We start from the raw sequence: 19,261 nt of genomic DNA, 5'->3' as shown, positions 1-19,261 counted from the left end.
GTAGTTTAATCAATTTTACAAATACCTGTAATACTTTTACGTCTTTTAGAGCTACAGAAATACCTCTAGATATATAAAACCCGTTGAGATAAATGAAATAGCCATTAGTTTGGAAAATATCGTCGCTGAACTTACCTTCGTTCCCCGTTCAAAGTCGCGAAATGGGATGAAAGTCCTCATAATATCGAGCAATATCCGGGGTACGGTATACCGCAGTGATATGAAGACTGTGATAAATAGTAACCAAGATAATGAGCAGAAACCATTCTGACATTTAAGGCCCCTGTGACCTTTGACCCTGAAATCAATAGGGGTCTAGCTTCTACTGGTTATCACCAATCACTATGTAAAATATAAAAACTTTGTGATTAATACTTTTCAAGACAATCAGCAGAAATCATTCTGACATATTAGGCCCCAGTGACCTTGACCCCCAAAATCAATAGGGGTCATCTACTTATTATGACCAATCACTATGCGAAATATGAAGACTTTGTGATAGTTTTCAAGAAAATCAGCAGAAATCATGTGGTCTACCGACAGGCAGACCGACCAACATTAGCAAAACAATAGACCCCTTCTTCTTCGAAGGGGGGCATAATAACCCCTGAGAATGTGTCAATATAAATGCATTTCAGCAGTTTTTATCACTGAAAATCAATGCATAAAGGGAGACATTTTGAAAATTATTTAAGATGGAGTTATGGTTCTCTTGCAATACACTCCCTCTCACAGTTATCTACTCATATTTTAAGTTTATTTATTGCCTGGGGTTTAAAACCGAGTGTTTGGCACAACACATCTGTCTTTGCATGGCGAATGTTTGTGCAAACTTATTTCAAATTTCCTTTGATGAATAGAAAAGTTGTGGTCCTTGCATAAAACTGGTCCTGAAACAGAGGATGCTAAGTGTGATCTTGACCTCGGAGGAAGGGGTCTTAGTGTTGAGCAACACATGTCATCTCACTATAGTGAACAACTGTGCCATTAGTTTATACCAAAATCCCTTGTTGAATAGCCAAGCTGTGACAGACAGAATACCAATAGGCAGACATATGGACAGGTCCTATATATATCCTTTTTTTCCTTGAAAACGTGGGGGACAAAAATAGAGAAAACTTAACATTTATCTTGTGTAACAATTGATTTTATTCAACAAAGTCATAAACAGAAATGAACATTCTACATAATTACATTCAATTTAATAAAATGAGATCCTATTTCAAGACAATGTACTATAAAATTAACAAGAAAGTAAAATAATGTCCTGTATAATAGGCTCACTGTATTCCTCTCTAAAATTCTACTATTTTATTGACATTTCACTTGGACTGAAAATATTGCCTAGAAAGAAAAAATGATCTTGCTTAAATGTTCTCAATACTTGTTACATTTAAATTAATGTCTCATGTCAGCATGAAATATTAACTGATGAGTATTTCAGACTTCTGCATTTGTACTTTTTTTTCAAATACGAGTATGCAAGTTTTGCCTGATACTTTAAGGTAACTAATGACATCTGATCTATTGTTTGTCAAATTAGTGACAAAAAGTATTTCTAATACATCTATGACACAATTTCACCATTTGTTATAGAACTTAGTGTGCCTTTCTGAAAAATCATCTAAAATCACAGAAATATGACCAGTATAGAATATTGCTATTAACATAGAAAGCCTCACATTATACTGCTCTGATAGATAACATTAATTTACCTTTCAGCAGATAACATCACTAAAATGGACAATTTCAAAGGAAGACTTAAGACAGTCTTACTGTAATGCTTTCCCGCCAAAAATATTCTAACATCGGCCAATACCGTAATAAATAGGTGATTTGCAGAACGTTATTTTTCACAATCTTTGGTATTCAATAATTTTTAACCGTTTGTAACTGGAATTTAGTACATAATGAGTGATTGTAAATAATCTAATGTCCAAGATTTTGGAAAAATAACATTCCGGAAATAACCAATTTGCTACAATATTGGCCGATGTTAGATTTTTTTTGGCGGGAAAGCATTACCGTAAGACTACCTTAACTGTAAATTATTGAGAGAAAAATCATAAAAAAAGAAATGCCAGCAGTAACACAGAGATACCACTCTCTCTACTAGCCTTAATGGTTTGCCTATTCCAGTGTTATAAAACAGACCTGCTTACAAATCCTTGTACAAAGGTCTATATGTACACAATTTTAACTTCTTAGTTATACAGAGGATTGCCTAGCAGGAAATCCTCATTTCAGAACATTTATAGGAACAAAATAAAACTACACTAGTGATCCCCCCGTCCCCACAAAAAAACAACAACAAACAAGAACGTGTTTGTTAAACACAAATGCCCCCGGCTCAGATTTTTGTCAGTAGCAATATTTCAAAAAATGTTTACCCATTCACTCAGTTATGGACAGAAAAATTGCAAAAAAAAAATTGTAAACACAAGTTGTATAGCTTGACAAAGTCATGGCATTTTGTAATTGTGAAAAATATAAGTTGCCAAGTCATTGCTCTGACTTGTGAAAAATATTCAACTTCATGCAAGTTATCTTCCTACCAAAATTGAAATACATCTGTCATTAAATAAAGGATGTATGGGCAAAAGTGTAAAAATCTATTTTGAGCACTGGTGACCTTGACCAAACTGACCCCTCGATCTATCCAAAAGAAGAATACCATGTAAGATATCTTCCTACCAAATATGAAATACATCTGTCAATAAAATTAATAAAGGCTGTATAGGCAAAAGTGTAAAAATCTATTTTTAACACTGGTGACCTTGACCCAACTGACCCCTTACTCCATCCAAAGGAAGAATACCATGCAAGTTATCTTCCTACAACATATGAAATACATCTGTCAATATCTGGGCAAAAGTGTAAAAATCTATTTTTAGCACAAGTGACCTTGACCCACTGATCTCTACCCCAATAAAAAGGATGAATACCATAATATCTTCCTACCAAATATAAAATATATCTGTCACTTAATAAAGGTATGAGCAAATGTGTAAAAATCTATTTATAGCACTGGTGACCTTGACCCAACTGACCACTAACTCCATCAAAGTTTATGTTTCTATCAATTATAAATAGCATCTGTCTATAGAATAAGGTCAATACACCTGTAAAAATGTAAAAATCTATTTTTAACATTGGCGACCTTGATATTGGTAACAGTGACCTTGACCCAAATGACCCCTTACTACACCCAAAGAAGGAGGACCTCCCTTGGCATGTTTGTATTAAACTAAGACATCAACTAAAAAATAAAGGCTGTATGAGCAAAAACGTATTTACTTTTTAAACCAGTGACCTTGACCTTGACCCTAGAGACCGCTTACTCTGCAAAAAATTAGAGGACCATCAAAGGTATCCACTTACTAAAAATGAATGAAAGATATCATTAAAGAAATTAAGCAATTAGGAGAAATTGAAGATAAATCCAACTTGCCGAAATAAGGTTTACCAGACAAGGCCCTATTTTCAAAGTGAAAAAAGGGAAATAACTGGGAAATATGGATGACACAGTTATATAACTTGGCAACATCATGTACTTTGTATTGATAAGTAAGTGTGGAAATTATAAAGCCATTGGTACAGGTAGAACTTAAGAAAAATCCAACTTGCCGTTCTAGGTTAACCTCGTACAGACAGACAGACGGACGGTTCAATTACTATATGCCCGGGGGCATAAAAACAAAGAAACAAAATAACCCTGCAATGTTCTGTTACATTTCAAATTCATTTACATACAGCAGTGTAATCTAGCATCTGGAACCACAATGAAACTATATGACAAGGCGGGAATCAACACTGTTCTTGTAGTCTTTACAGGACGTAGTAAATTTGGTATGGTTTTGTCGTCTTCCATTTGAAGCTTTTTGCCATTCAGTAAAACAAATCTGAAAATAAAATAAAAACAGCTGACATATCAAATTTTTTCAAAATGAAATTTACATCCATTTCTATTTCAAAATTAAAAATCAGTAAAAAAACACACACACAAATACTTACAAAAACAATAGATTTTAAAAAATCAATAAAAAAAACCCACACACAATCACTTTACAAAAACAGTAATACATGTAGCAATAAAAATTAAAATCAAAACTATTTAATGTGACATGATATTTGATAGAGGGCTTACACTATGAAGTTACAATACTTCAAACTGTACCCAGTATGGATTTTTTTTTTTATCAGAGCTAAAAACTTTTGCTTACTTTGATAATAAATCATCGTCTGCAGGGAGCATGTTATATACATGTAACGGTGAGTTTCTAGCAAAATCTGGAAGTTCAATAGTAACTGGGGACTGGTCAATGTTCATCACATACACTGTCACACTACCCTCTGGATAACCTGATCTGAAGTTATATAAATTGGTTTAATTGTTACATTTTGAAAATAGATATCAATTTTGAGTGCATTGTTGTAGAATGATGCACGGTTCGAGGTCAAATGCTTAGGGATATAATCACAGAGCAAATATAATGCATTTATAATGGCATTACTCCAGTATATGCTATTAAATAACACAAAATAATAATATTAAAATATCTTGTGTAATTTAATAGTATATACTGGAGAAATGCCATTATAAATGCCTTATATTCCATTCTAAACAAGTGTCTGTGGATAATTATAATCACAAAAACTGTGCATCATAATACTATAATGCTAGAAAATTACCAAATAATTGTCAAAATATGCAAAAAATGCCCTTACTGTGTTGGTCACAGTAGTATACAAAATGTAAAAATGGTGATAAATACTGCGAAATCAGTTATTCATAGCATGATGTAACATGTTAATCATTGCTTGAATTATAAATATTTTTACTTCAAAATCTTACATCAAGTTAGAATTTTCAGGATACATAACTGTGTATATCATATAACCACTGCCATTTTGACCCATACTTTTTTTTTCTATTTAATATATCAGACAGAACATGTGCATTATTCAGGAAGCATGAATTATAATATACTTTTTATTGGCTACTAGTAAAACTTATTTCAAAAGTAGTCATATCAAGATGTTGAACTCTTCAATAAAATTGTCACCAATGTCTGGAATTGTAAACTAAAATGTTTGCCTGGTGAAAATGCTACTTACTTTCTGGTTTCAGCACAGTGAGCATATGCCCTTATTTTCCCTAGACTGTCAGGGGAAATAACTCTCAGCACTTTGTTCCCAACAAGTAACTTGAACAATACTGTCAACCAGTAGTCCTTGTTATAAAATAAATCAAACAAGTTATCAAACAGCCGTTTTAACTGAAGACTTTATATATACAATTTGTTATATACAAGGTACAATGTATATACGATAACTACAAATGTCAAGAGAAGGATTATTGGTAGTCAACAGGAAGATAACAATAAAGTTTCCTTTTAAAAGGCAAGGCTTGCCCAGTTGTGCCATATCATCCCATCCCTTTAAAAATGATTTTTTTTTTGAAAAACCTCCTAAATCAACTCTTTTTTTAAAATTATTTGTATATCATTAAGGGTTTATTTAGGATTTTTTTTTTCGAAAAAAAAAAAAAATGTTTCACTTTAAGTTTTAAAGGGGTAGGTAGGGTAACCCCAAGACTGGACGAGCACCTGTGCCCATTTGTGCCACCAGTGTTATGCATGCAAATTTGGACAAAAGAATTAAGGACCAGAAGTCCACTGATTATAAATGAACCGGAACATGGTGACGATAAAAGTAACAACATTTTTTTTGTTAAAACGAATATTTTTTTGTCAAAAGCGACTTGAAATCTATTCTCTATTGTATAAAACTAATAAAGAAAATAATCAATCGTAAAAATACTAACATTGGCTCACCCACATGGAGGAAATAAAAGTATCTATCTATCACACTGAAGGGTAACAAGTGTGCACATTTCAATTTTCACTTTTTTTTGCAGAAAGAGTCATTCGTTTTGGCAGTTGCTAATTTCATTTAAATAGCAGCTTTATAGGCAAGTAAATGCACTTAAAGACTTCGTTACGTGGTACCAATTAATATGCATGTATCAACAATGTTACACCTAAAATATCTATGTCACTTGTCTATTGATCACAGATATACCAACAACACAGGATGCGCTATCTGTAGATCAGCACGTCGTAAGGATAATGATATGCATGGGCTATTTTTAGATTACCGATCACCAAGACGTTATACAGTAGTTTAAACTCCATGTTAGAATTTCGTTCAAATACAAGACACAGTAATGCTAAATATAACTTGATCGCAGACAAATGTGATAGAGCTATGCAATTTTAACTTGTTCACACTAATTCTCTGTGTGATTCGGTCACGATCTTTTGGTAAGTAGGACGGCTGCAAGCCAAAAATTAACTGGTGATCAAGGGAGGTAACTAAAATAACTAGGCAATAGGGGAGGTAACTAGTATAACTTGTCATCAGGGTAGGTAACTAGTCAATACTGTCATAAATTAATATTAATTTCATTTATCAAATCAAATCTTAATTTCCATCAATATTCACATCATATTACAATATACATGCACAGTACATGTAGCTTAGTTTTTTTACTTAGCACGAGGACACTGGGATGTCAGCGGTTCAGCTCAGTTTCCAGTTAGCGTGATCATTTTGTGATATTTATAAACCACAAATGAGTGGTTTGGTTTCCCTCCAGCTGTAAAATTGAAAACTAAAAATGGCTCGCATAATATGATTTTATTCAACTCGTTCAATAGATTTAGTATTAAACCTACACTCATTTAATATCCTCTATGTATACTTACAGGGTTAGGAGCACAGGTTTCATTATCTAGAAGAGAATAATTGCCTCCATAAAATGACTGCCTGACAACTGCATTGAAACCATCTCTTGCCGACATCCCTAATTTGTCCAGCCACCTTAATTAATGTACATTTATATATGTTAACATAGGTATCAAATTACAACCACATTCAATTGTGTCTTTAAATTCTTTTAATCAAACTTTCTTCATTTGAAATCACATTTTCATACATCTTACATGAATAAGTGTGAATGTTCAGGTACTGAGATTGATTTTTCCCATTGCTCGTTTGTTTACGTTTGGTTTTAAAAAATCACAAATAATATAATGAAACAAAATATATGTGTTAATAACACACTAAAGGCTATTTATAGAACAAATTAAAGAATGTTTCAAAATATGACAAAGAAATGTGTGATCAGGTGCTTTATCAAACTAACAAAAAAGAATATATATATCAAACAAATTTATAAATAACTAGACCTATCACTGAGGGTGTATTAATGAAGGTGATTAATACCCCCACCAGCAACTTTGACTTTTTGAAAAATAAGTAGACTGAAGAAAAATTTGAACACAAACTATCAACTGTGTACAAAGAAATATTTCAATTAATCGTAATCCCAGCTTGCTAGTATACACCAATTTTGATTCCTAGTTATATTCCGTAAACCATTTTTCTATTTTTAGTAACGGTGACCTTGACCTAGATCTCAGGGGGTCCAAATGCAATACCAACAGGGGTCTTCATATAAGCTTGCTATACACTAAGTTTGATTACAATATGTCATTCCTAACTCTAGTTATTGTCCGGAAAACATTTTTTGTATTTTTAGTAACAATGACCTTGGCCTTGACCCCAGGGGCTCCAAATGCAATACCAGCCCAAGTCTTCATATAAGCTTGCTATACACCAAGTTTGATTACAATATCCATTCCTAACTCTAGTTATTGTTGGGAAACCATTTTTTCTAAAATTAGTAACAGTGACCTTGACCCAAGGGGGTCCAAATACAATACCAAACCGGGTCTTCATATAAGCTTACTATACACCAAGTTTGATTACAATATCTCATTCCTAACTGTAGTTATTGTCCAGAAACCATTTTTCTATTTTTAGTAACGGTGACCTTGACCATGAAGCCAGTGGGTCCAAATGCAATAGCAACCGGAGTCTCCACATAAGGTTGCTATATACCAAGTTTGATTACAATACCTCATTCCAAACTCTAGTTATCGTCCAGAAACCGTGATGTGGACAGACCGACTAACCAACGAACTGACCGACCAACCTACAAGCTGACTCCTATATACCCCCCCTAAACTTCATTTGTTGGGGTATAATAAAGGGTATTAAACAACTAAACAGAAGGATCTTTTGACATTCACAAAATTTTTGTGACGCATAAATATCCACTTACACAGTATGGTCTTTACAGACAGGTTATCAGAACTTAATTCTAAAGGATTTCAACCTTAGTCAACAAGAGCCGGTTTAACAGGGTGATGCTCCCTGAATAGGTGTTGGACACAGGAAGGTATACCTCTTGTAGTGTCAGAGTTATGTCACAAAGTTTAAAGTGTAAAAAAAAACCAAATGTTGCCCAAGACACGTTGTCTCAATATGGTGATCATTTCTGTGAAACAGTTGTAAAATCTGACTTGAAATAACAAAGTTATGGGTCGGACAAGATTTTGCTGCAAGGTCATGCTGTGACCTTGACCTTCAAGGAGCGAATCAAATGCTGTGCGCAACAAGTCGTCTCAATATGGTGATCATTTCTGTGAAATAGTTGTAAAATCCGACTTCAAATAACAAAGTTATGGGCTGGATACTATTTTGCTGCAAGGTAATGCTGTGACCTTGACCTTCAAGGTAGGGACCCAAATGTTGCGCGCGACACGTCTCAATATGGTGATAATTTCTGTGAAATGGTTGTAAAATCCGACTTCAAATAACAAAGTTTTGGGATGGATGGACTGACTGACTGACGGACGGACGGACAACCCTTCGACTATAATGCTCCCCTGAAATTTTTTGGGGAGCATAAAAACATAACATCTGAATTTCTAAAACTGATCAACTTGGGCACTGAAAATGGAAAATATTCTGCAAAAGAAAATAAAGAAATACACTTAAGAAGAGGTAAACGGGAAATAGACTTTTCACACCATTTTCAAGTCTGCTTTGATTAAAAACATTGCAACATTTTTTTTTCTTTGATTATTTTGCACTCAAAACATTTTCATTCAAGGAAAACAGTCTGAGGAATTGATCTGAAATTTATCAATCAAGAACTAATAACAATTGGAATCAAAGTCTCAAATTTAAAAAAAAAAAATTCTAGTTCCTTCAAGTCAAAAAACCTTGATGGAACCTTTTAATGCAGTAAAATTGCACTGTAGTTGAAAAAAGAAGAAGTTATGTTTTTCTCAATAGCAGCATTTTAGAAGTACAAGTTAATTGACTATATACAGTACAAACCCTGTTTCACAAACATTCCAAATCCAATTTTTTTTTTTTTGAATCTGGTGAACTAGGTACAAAAAAAATATCCTGGAGTATGTTTATAATTTATATACAATGTACTTACATAAATGCAGCTACATATCTATCTGAGAGCCCAGGGGCACCACTCCTCCATGCTGAACTTGTTTCTCCCAGCCACAGCTTTGCTTTAGTACCAGCAGCCCTGGTCAGGTTCATCCCTTTTTGTATCTGTCTATACAGTATATTAAGGATATAAGGATTGTAGAAGTCTTCAAGTTTTGCAACACTTCCATCTTCATAATATCTGAATATATACCAATGTGTTATCGAAACATGTTAACTAGATACTGTAAAAACTCTGAAAACTCTGTGCAGTTAAGATGTTGCAAAATGATAACTTTTTATTTATTTTATTCTAGTTGCTAAATTTTCTTCTCCCTTTAGTGGGAATTTTATCCTTGACAAGAACTGTCCGAGGACAGTATTGGCTCGACTATTCGAAAAAGTTGTCACAAGGGTGTTTTATTGAGTATAATAATGGTAATTACCCATGAATACATAAAATTGACCGAAAAGGTACAAAGGCTTGTTATTAAGATGTTTTATCAAGTAAATCACTGCTTTATTATTACGAATGCATAAAATTGTCCCAAAAAAGGCACAAACCCTTCAGTAGTTATGTAGATAACAGCTTACAAGCAAAACTTTACCATGAATTTCTAAGTTGAAAAAGGGGAGAAAAATCAGCCTAAATGCAAGGTAGAATTATGGATCTTGTTCAGTGACCTACAATTATGACCCTAAATGCATATGTGAAGTTTTAATAAATATCTTTAATAGTTATTGAGATATGTAAAAACTTGCATGTAAACATTAACCAAGAGACTAAGTAGAATCAGCCTAAATTCAAGATAGAATTAGGTAACTTGGTCAGTGACATACAGTACGCTCACCGCGGGTTTTGCCTTTTCCGCGATACCACCGCGGACGATTTTTTTTTATCGCGGACAAACGCGGGGGTTCGTCCGCGATGAAAGCCTTATTTCCCCCGCGATCCCCGGTGTTCAGTTGTTTCCACCGCGGACAAAATTCTGACGACCGTTCTTCATTCGTCGATAAAATCAGTCACCCGTTTCCTGCGGGGGAACGCGAAGGTCAGTTGGTCAGTATAAATTAACCTCCAAAAATAATAGACGTTTTATTATTTTTTAACGTCATCTTTTTTACACAATGACTTGAAAATTGACCACAATCGTCTCCTTAAATGTTATTATACGTTAATTTTTTTGAACGGCATAATTACTGCTGTACCTGTTTTTGTTGTTGTTTTTAATATTTTTGTTATAAACGTCCATAAAACTATTCGTCCACATACCAATATTTTTACAACTGAAATCGTCTTTTATCACTGTCATCTTTACTTTTTCATTCCTTGTGATTCTCAAAGTATTATTGCTGTTAAACTATATGGGAGCCATAAATATGATACTTAGTATAAAAAAAGGACATTTGTGCTGATTTCTCAATGATGACTGACGCTACAGTACATGTCCTGTAAGAGGTCGATGAGTGTGAATACAAGACAAGACATAAATAAAATACATGTACATATCTTAGAAATAAAAGAAAATATATTTAAACCATCTATAAGATTTTATTTGTATGCAATTATATTCTTTAAAAAACGGGTACACTTGTTTGTTTTTGTTTTTTTACAGTAAAAACCCCGTCGAAAATGGACATGAGAAATATGCATGACACTTGCCAAAACGTTTTTGTATACTGTACATACCGTATATTTGTTTGACACAAATTCACCCATTAAAAAAATAATAATTAGGCTGCCTTTTACAAATTATAAAATTACATTATTATCCTCGGAATTAATTTCAATAAAAACTTAATATAATAAATACAAGAAAGCAAAGACAATTAAGTTCAATTGTATGTACTTAAAACTACATGTTGTCTACAAATACTATTATTCCCATGAACAATAATATCTTAAGATAAAAAAAATGAAATATTTTTAACTTGGAAATCGGGCGATGGAAATTCTTAGAAAATAACTGCCATGTGCTTGTTTGCCTTATATACATGTATGTACATGCTGTTCATAATAAAATAACAAAAAGTATAACGTCAAGTTTAAAAAAATTCTGCAAAAAAATCTATAAAAAAGTAAAAAAGAACAAACAAACAAACTACTAAAACAAAAATGAAAATAAACTTCAACAGTTCATACAAACTTCAAAACATATACATTACGCTCACACCTGTAATTAGATAAATCAAGAATATCATTTAATGTATATTTTGGTGAAATAAACGCTTTCTTTTAATGTTCCAAATAAAATATAAGACTTTATGATCAACATGCAAATAAACAGAAACAGTAAGACGCATGAAAGAGACGTCATAAATGTCATATGCCGAATTTTTCATTATTTGACTTCAAGTTTCTCACTACCATGAAGTTGCGACGACAATAATTTATCTTGATGTCGAATACATATTATACATTACCCAACACAATAACAAGAAGAAGAACAAGAAATACACTGCATTTGTACATGTACTTTTATTACAACAAAAAAGAAAACAAACAAACAAATTTTACATATAGTTATATGTACAGTACATGTTGCGTACAGTACGTACGTATACTGCTGTTTAACTACAGTAATTAATTTTTAAAAATTTAAGGTTTCCACCGCGTTGACCGGTGTTTGACCGCCGCGTTCCTCCGCATTTACCGCTGCGTTCCGCGGGGAAACGGTTTCAGCCACCGATTTATGTCCGCGGTGGTGAAAATTTTCTGTCCGCGGGGTCACGCGGACAATATCTGAGCAAATTTTCGTCCGCGGTAAACCTCATCCGCGGGGTCACGCGGGTTTTGAAAAAGTCGCGCTGAGCGTACTGTACAAGTATGACTCTCCAATTATGGCCCTAAGTACATGTGTAAAGTTTCAAGTAAATATCTTTGAAGACCCTTAACCTTTAACCAAAATTTCTAAGTTTCAAAGGAGTAAAAAATTCTGCAAATATTGCAGACAGAGTTATGCAACTTTGCAAACTGATGTACATTGTTACTTTAAAAAAGTATTGTAAATTTCAATTGAATATCTGAAGCAATAATTGAGATATTTGACTTTACGAAAAACTTTTACCAAAATTTCTAAGTTAAAAAGGGGCTTAATTCTGTAAATATTGTAGGCAGAATTATCCAACTTCTTTTCAATCTGATGTACATTGTTACTTTAAATAAGTATTGTAAGTTTCAATTGAATATCTGAAGCAATAATGGAGATATTTGACTTTACAAAAAAACTTTTACCAAAATTTCTAAGTTAAAAAGGGGCTTAATTCTGTAAATATTGTAGGCAGAATTATCCAACTTGTCAATCTGATGTACCTTGTTACTATAAATAAGTATTGTAAGTTTCAATTGAATATCTCAAGAAATAATTTAGATATTTGACTTTACAAAAAACTTTAACCAACGCAGACGCCGAGGCGACTACATTAGCTCTCATATTCTTTGAATAGTCGAGCTAAAAATGGGAAAAAAAACAAGAATACATAATTATGTACTTTCTTGGGTTTTGAACATGACCTAAAATCAAGAAACAAAATGTGTAAAAAAACTGATTTGCCACACTTTACATATTTTTATATTAAATGAAAATAAATGTTATTGTCTGTTTGGTCATATTGACACTGTGGTGGTGGTAGTGTTGGTAGTTTTCACTCTGGATCACGGCAGTAAGCTACACTGAATTTACCAGAGCTTAGTTCAACCACCCTATTGTTCCTTGGCAGGCTGTCAAGCAGTAGTTAACCAGTAAAAGATATCTTCACTTTTGGAAAGATCTAAAACTTCTGCACATGCCAGAGCAGATGTACAGTGTGAATGACCATAATAAGGATTTCATGATCAATCACAACAAAAGTGACCTGCAGCCAGGTCGCCCGATTCACAATCCATCGTTCTACCTATTGAGCTAATCAGAAAGCTGCAGATTGACACCATTGAAGTCAAGTTGAGCTGCTTCACCACAAAATCAACCTAATGGGTTTGCAACCAGCATGGATTCAGACCAGCCTGCGCATCGGCGCAGTCTGATTAGGATCCATGCTGTTCGCTTACCAACCCTATTACAAGTAGAGAAACTGATAGCGAACAGCATGGATCCTGATAAGACTGCGCGGATGCACAGGCTGGTCTGGATCCATGCTGGTCGCAAACACACTATGTTGGTTTTGTCGTGAAGCGGCTCATTACAGGCATGAAAGGATACCTAAATATAACTACATGTAAAGACCAGCTAACTGAATAAATTTCTCAAACGAAAGAATATATTATACTTTTCATAAGCAAATACTAGAATGGAATTTTCCATTTATTATTAGAATAGGGGTGTTTAACTCACTGGTGGTATGTTAGTGCTGTAACAACTTCTCCTCCACCAGCATTTACGAATCTGAAGTAAACAGTATGAACAAATAGCTGGATACAGATTTGTAAGTTCTGTGTAAATATATCTCTCTGAGAAATATTTGAAATACAATATGTACTTGACTTTATTTTTATGCCACAAATAAAGAACTTAAAAGCCCATTATGTCTAAAAACTGCGATCATTTTTATTTTTTAAAATGTTTTTGAATATTCAGCCTTTGGTATATCAATACAAAATTTTCAATCAACTACAGCCTTAAATGGTTACATTTAAATTCAACACCATTTAATTTATAAATTTAGCAAAATAATTTTTCTGTTGCCTTAAACTTGACTGAAGAACAGTACCAATTAAAAGGTATCAAATAAACTAAAATCACCTTTGAAAATAATCATCAGTACTTAACTGTGTGACAGATGGGCCTAACACTTCAGTATCATCAAACTGAGGATATTCTCCTAATAAACTGTTTAAAGTATGGAAGTCCTTCACTAGCTGTCTCGCGCCTACTTTACATCCAAACTTGCGACCATAATTATTTGGTTCTGAAAATGTAATAAATGTTATATGGCAATAAAATAATCTATTATATACAGTCTAAACTGTTTTAAGAGACCTACTTTGGGAAACAAGAAAAAAGGTCACATATGACAGGGAGTCTCTTAAAACAGTCTTGCCAAATTTGCCAACATTGGTTTAAAAATGTACATGGATATGTACATGTATAGCTAAGTATTGACTTATTTCATTGAAATACATACATGGCATTAAGATAAGAGTGATAATTGGCTATAAACTATTTCTTTTATTGCATTTAAAAAGATAAAACATTAAAAATACAGTACAGTGTTATTTGATAAAACAATAAAACCATTGAAAACATTAAAATGTTACCTGTTTACTTTAAGATCATTAAAAAGGACAGTTAAAGGGAGTTAAAAAAATAAAATGTATCACTGGATAAAGTTCAGCTATCTATACACTAATAAAAATTATATTAATGCATTGTCTCTTGGTAACACTAATTAAAATTCACATTAAATGCATTGTCTTCTGGTAACACTAATTAAAATTCATATTAAAATTATTGTCTCTTGGTAACACTAATTAAAATTCATACTAAATGCATATCTCATGGTGACTTAAAATATTAAATTACACTGTTCTCCTTTCAAAGAAATCAGTAATCTGTGTTTGTTTCGGTTTGTTCAAGATCTCGTTGCACAGCTCATCATCAAATTTGACAATGTTATCAACCAGTGTCTGATTTCCTAAACTGACCGCAAAGGTTTTAAGTTTATTAACATAGTCACAAGCCTCAGAGTAAGTCGGTACATATACTGATGAATCATTATCATTGTCATCACTGTCATCATCATCACCATCAATGCCGGCAGAGAAAGCACAATTTTCTGGCATAAATTGTGAAAGTAAAGTTTCAATTGGTGCATCCCAGTTTGAATTTTGTATTTCGCATGTTAACAATTCTTCATCAATTCTGATGAGGTCTTTATAATCGCACCCAAAAAGCTCGTGTGACATTTGCATTACTGCTAACGGGACATCATCATCATCATCCTCATCGTCATTGGCATCAACACCAGTAACAGAAAGAGCACTGCCTGAACTATTTGTATAATCACAATCAAAACTGAATCCAGCTTTTAAAAAACATTTTACAATTGTGCTTCCCTCGACTTCTGACCATGAATTGCTGAGCCAGTAAATTGCATCTAAGATTGTTATTTGTTTAAGAAGCTCACTGCCCTGCATAGCTGGATGTTGCTCCATACCGCGTATCATATGTTGTAACTGAAATGTACAAAGAAAAATGTGTTAAAACGCATGTTGATACCTTAAAAGTATGCTGCCTTACAGAAAAAGCAGATTAAATTTGACAATAAGACAAAAATAATTATCCACCTGACATCAACACTAGCATTTATACATTAAAAGCAGATTTCTATTGCAAATCAAAAAAGGAAATTATTACATGCAGAATTAAAATTGATTTCCTAGCCTTCAAATAATGTGTGTGTGATTTTTCATGTCGGAAAAAACAACCTACCTGACGTTTTCTGAACTTGAGTTTTACTGTCTGGATTATCCCCTGATCCATTGGTTGTGTGACAGACGTTGTATTGGCCGGCAAAAACTGTACTTTGATATTACTCAAGTTGATCTTGGGGTGTGAAGGTGCGTTGTCGACAAATAGTAAAATGTTTCTGTTTTGACTTTTCATTTTTCTGTTTAGTGACTTCAGGAATTCTTCATAAATGTAACTGTTCATCCACGCTTTTTTATTAAAAAAATAATCAACTGGCAAACTTTTCAAGTCCATTCTACCAAAACACCTCGGGTTACGAGATTTACCAATAACAAGAGGCTTAATCTTCTCGCCGGTCAAACTAGAGCACAAAGCCACTGTTATTCGCTCCTTTGATCTTTTCCCTCCAGCGCAATCATCACCTTTTAATCGATAAGTCTTAAGTCCACTGTCACGAAAAAATAAACCCGTTTCATCCATATTGAAAATATTTTCTGGTTTATAGTTTGCACATAATGTAGGTAATTTTTCTGTCCATTCAGAAATTGTTGACTGCTTTACATCGCCCCTCTCACCACTCATAGACCCAAATGAAATATTATGTCTCTTAATGAAACTCTCAAGCCAACCTTTCGAGGCCTTAAATGACGTATTTCCTTGTTCGTATAAATAAAATATTGAGAAATTTTGATGAAATAAAATGTGTATTTTTATTTTTCATATTTTCACTCTTAAAAAAATATTTTTCACTGCAGTGAAACATATTTTCCATATTTTCACTGGTGTCTTACCAGACTACTTTCTTCTAAATTCAGCCAATACACAAAATTTAGGGGAAAATTATTATGTTAAAAAAAGAATAGAAAAATGTACCGGTAAATAATATATAAACAGAAAATTCAAGTTTATTCTATAAATACAGGATTTATTTTCATCTTATGATATGAAAATGACCATATTTCACTTGTGACTACCACCACTCACAAAATATTTATTTTCTTACCACTCAATGAAAATAAACCTGTAATACAGAAAAAACTTGAATATCCTCTATACTGTAATAATAACATAATTTTACTTCACCAGAGATTTATGACAATGAAATCAATGTTGAACAAGAGCCATGTCAACATGGCCATCCCCCGCCGAATGTGTTTGCTCATTGGAAGAATGTATATGTACTTATGTAGTAGAGCAGAATAATTCCATTTTAAGAGGTCTTTTGGTAATGAAAACTGATGGCTATAGTGATTACAGATGTGAAACCTATGTCAATACTGATGGCTGAAAATAACAAAGGGCAATAACTGAAAAATAATGCAGGGTAGGTTATCATTCTAATGTGCTGCATCCCTCCTCAGTAAAATCTATCCACCAAGGAAGTTTCAAGTTGATACCTCAAATACTTTTTGAGAAAAAAATTGAATTGAAAAATTAAGTATGAAAAATAACAAAGGGCAATAACTCAAAAATTATAAAAGGTAGAGTTATCATTCTTGTGCACTGCACACCTCCTGAGTTAGATCTATGCACCTATGAAGTTTCATAATGATATCTCAAAGGGCTTTTGAGTTATGCTCTGGACAAAAATTAATTTTGAAAAATAACAAAGGGCAATAACTAAACAATTATGCAGGGTAGAGTTATTGTTCTTGTGCACTGCACCCCTCCTCAATGAGATCCATCTAGCTATGAAGTTTCAAGTTGATACCTCAAATACTTTTTGAGATAAGCTCCGGACAAAATAGTATGAAAAAGAACAAAGGGCAATAACTAAAAAATTGTATAGGGAAGAGTTATCATTCTTAAGCACAGCATTCCTCCTCAATAAGATCTATCCACCTATGACATTTCATGTTGACATCTCAAACACTTTTGAGTTATGCTCCACTCAGGTGAAAAATTAAGTATGAAAAATAACAAAGGGCAATAACTCAAAAATTATAAAAGTAGTGTTTTCATTCTTGTGCACTGCACACCAGTCCTCCTGAGTGAGATCTATGTACCTATGAATTTTCATGTTGATATCTCATAGGCTTTTTGAGTTATGCTCTGGACAAAAATCAATTTTGAAAAATAACAAAGGGCAATAACTCAAAAATTATGCAGGATAGAGTTATCATTCTTGTGCACTGCACTCCTCCTCAATAAGGTCTATCCACCTATGAAGTTTCAAGTTGATAACTCAAATACTTTTAGAGATATGCTCCGGACAAAAATGTCGGACGGAAGGACAGACGGACGGATGGAAGGTCGGACGGATGGACGGAGACTATTACTATATCCCCCGCCACCTTTTCGGCGGGGGATAACAAACCATTGTCTAGAACTAACCATTGCCTAGCTCCCAGCCTCCCATTTTATATCCTGACTGTACTGTGTACTTCATCAGTTCTTCAGCATTGCTGGGGTCCCATGCACCATCTGGTTTCCTTAGCAACAAGTTTAAGCCAAAGATAAGGTCCCAACCAACACTTGATACAAACTTATGTATATCATCATAAAATGATGCTGAAAAGTAAAATAAGAAAGGTACATCATAGATGATTTTTTTTCAAAATAAGATTTTGTGTTAATGCCATAAAAAAAGTTTGACTATGCAATAACAAAGCTGTTTGCACGACTTATAAAAACACTTACATGTACACTATACTAACTTATTGAAAATGATTACACTTTGACAACAGCATAGAACCGGGTCAGCATGTGTATCCGTGCAGTCTGACCAGGCTCTATACTACTGGCAGACATAACGTTAAATTTTCATCTTGATATCCCCAAATCTGAAAATGGACAGTTCCAAAAGTGAAAGCTGGGCAAGTCCATTTTACAATTTCAGAAGGTTAAAATGGTTAAAGAACTGCCAGACAAATACATTTGGACTAGCAAACAGCAGTAGTGCATACAAAAAATAGACAACTACAAAGAATTCCTGATCCTCTACTTCAGAAGTTTAAAGTTTGTGTTTATAAAAAAGAAACAAGTTTCATATAAAAACCAAAATTTAGCAAAGAGCAGCATTATTATATTTACAGTAACTTACAACCATTGCACACAGTTTTCATTATCTACACTAAAAAATACAAACATATACATACAAATATTTGAAAGTTACAAACCAGTTATAACTATGGTTTCCATACGTTTATCACAAGTATCCATTTCTCTTTTCATTTTCCTCTCAATCCTCTGAATAGTTTTCCCTTCTCTCCACCTATCAAAGGGTAGCTTGTCATTTCTAAAAATAAATAAAAGTTTTGTATGGAAGCAGTGTTTTTTTAAAACTTTTTTGCAGTGATTTAAGAATTTTTAATTGGAAAACTTTTCACTGACACATTATGGTTACCATAACAACATTGTGACAATTTTACAAAATTTTACAATTTTAACACCTTATATACTTCAATGTTGTATGTATACATATATAAATACATGTATATGGTGTTTATCATAAAATTTTATATATGTCTAAAAGTTGAAATGGTTGGTAA

At 33.2% G+C, this 19,261-nt stretch overlaps 1 protein-coding gene across 1 annotated transcript; it reads right to left on the bottom strand.

Annotated features, from left to right (window-relative positions):
- Nucleotides 1-2,871: 2,871 nt before the first annotated feature.
- Nucleotides 2,872-19,011, bottom strand: LOC132728837 (heparanase-like). Its single transcript, XM_060714518.1, has 9 exons — nucleotides 18,890-19,011; nucleotides 18,105-18,281; nucleotides 14,103-14,268; nucleotides 13,695-13,745; nucleotides 9,365-9,565; nucleotides 6,771-6,885; nucleotides 5,119-5,234; nucleotides 4,224-4,367; nucleotides 2,872-3,902 (listed from the first exon to the last, which is right to left on the bottom strand). Exons 1-9 carry the CDS (start codon nucleotides 18,942-18,944, stop codon nucleotides 3,746-3,748), a joined length of 1,182 nt encoding a protein of 393 aa, XP_060570501.1. The 5' UTR covers nucleotides 18,945-19,011; the 3' UTR covers nucleotides 2,872-3,745.
- Between the last annotated feature and the right edge of the window lie 250 nt (nucleotides 19,012-19,261).

Source organism: Ruditapes philippinarum, unplaced genomic scaffold, assembly GCF_026571515.1.
Source record: "Ruditapes philippinarum isolate M1 unplaced genomic scaffold, ASM2657151v2 ctg898_1_1_1_1, whole genome shotgun sequence".
NCBI lineage: Eukaryota > Metazoa > Mollusca > Bivalvia > Venerida > Veneridae > Ruditapes > Ruditapes philippinarum.
This window is presented reverse-complemented; position numbering and strand designations above follow the sequence as displayed.

Excerpts from the sequence above, each read along its gene's own strand:
- LOC132728837 (XM_060714518.1), bottom strand. The coding sequence starts at position 18,944 with ATGAAAAGAGAAATGGATACTTGTGATAAACGTATGGAAACCATAGTT. Across the intron at positions 13,746-14,102 it reads ACTGATGATTATTTTCAAAG|ATTCGTAAATGCTGGTGGAG; the intron begins GTGATTTTAGTT and ends TGTTTACTTCAG. Across the intron at positions 6,886-9,364 it reads AGATATGTAGCTGCATTTAT|GTGGCTGGACAAATTAGGGA; the intron begins GTAAGTACATTG and ends ACATTAATTAAG.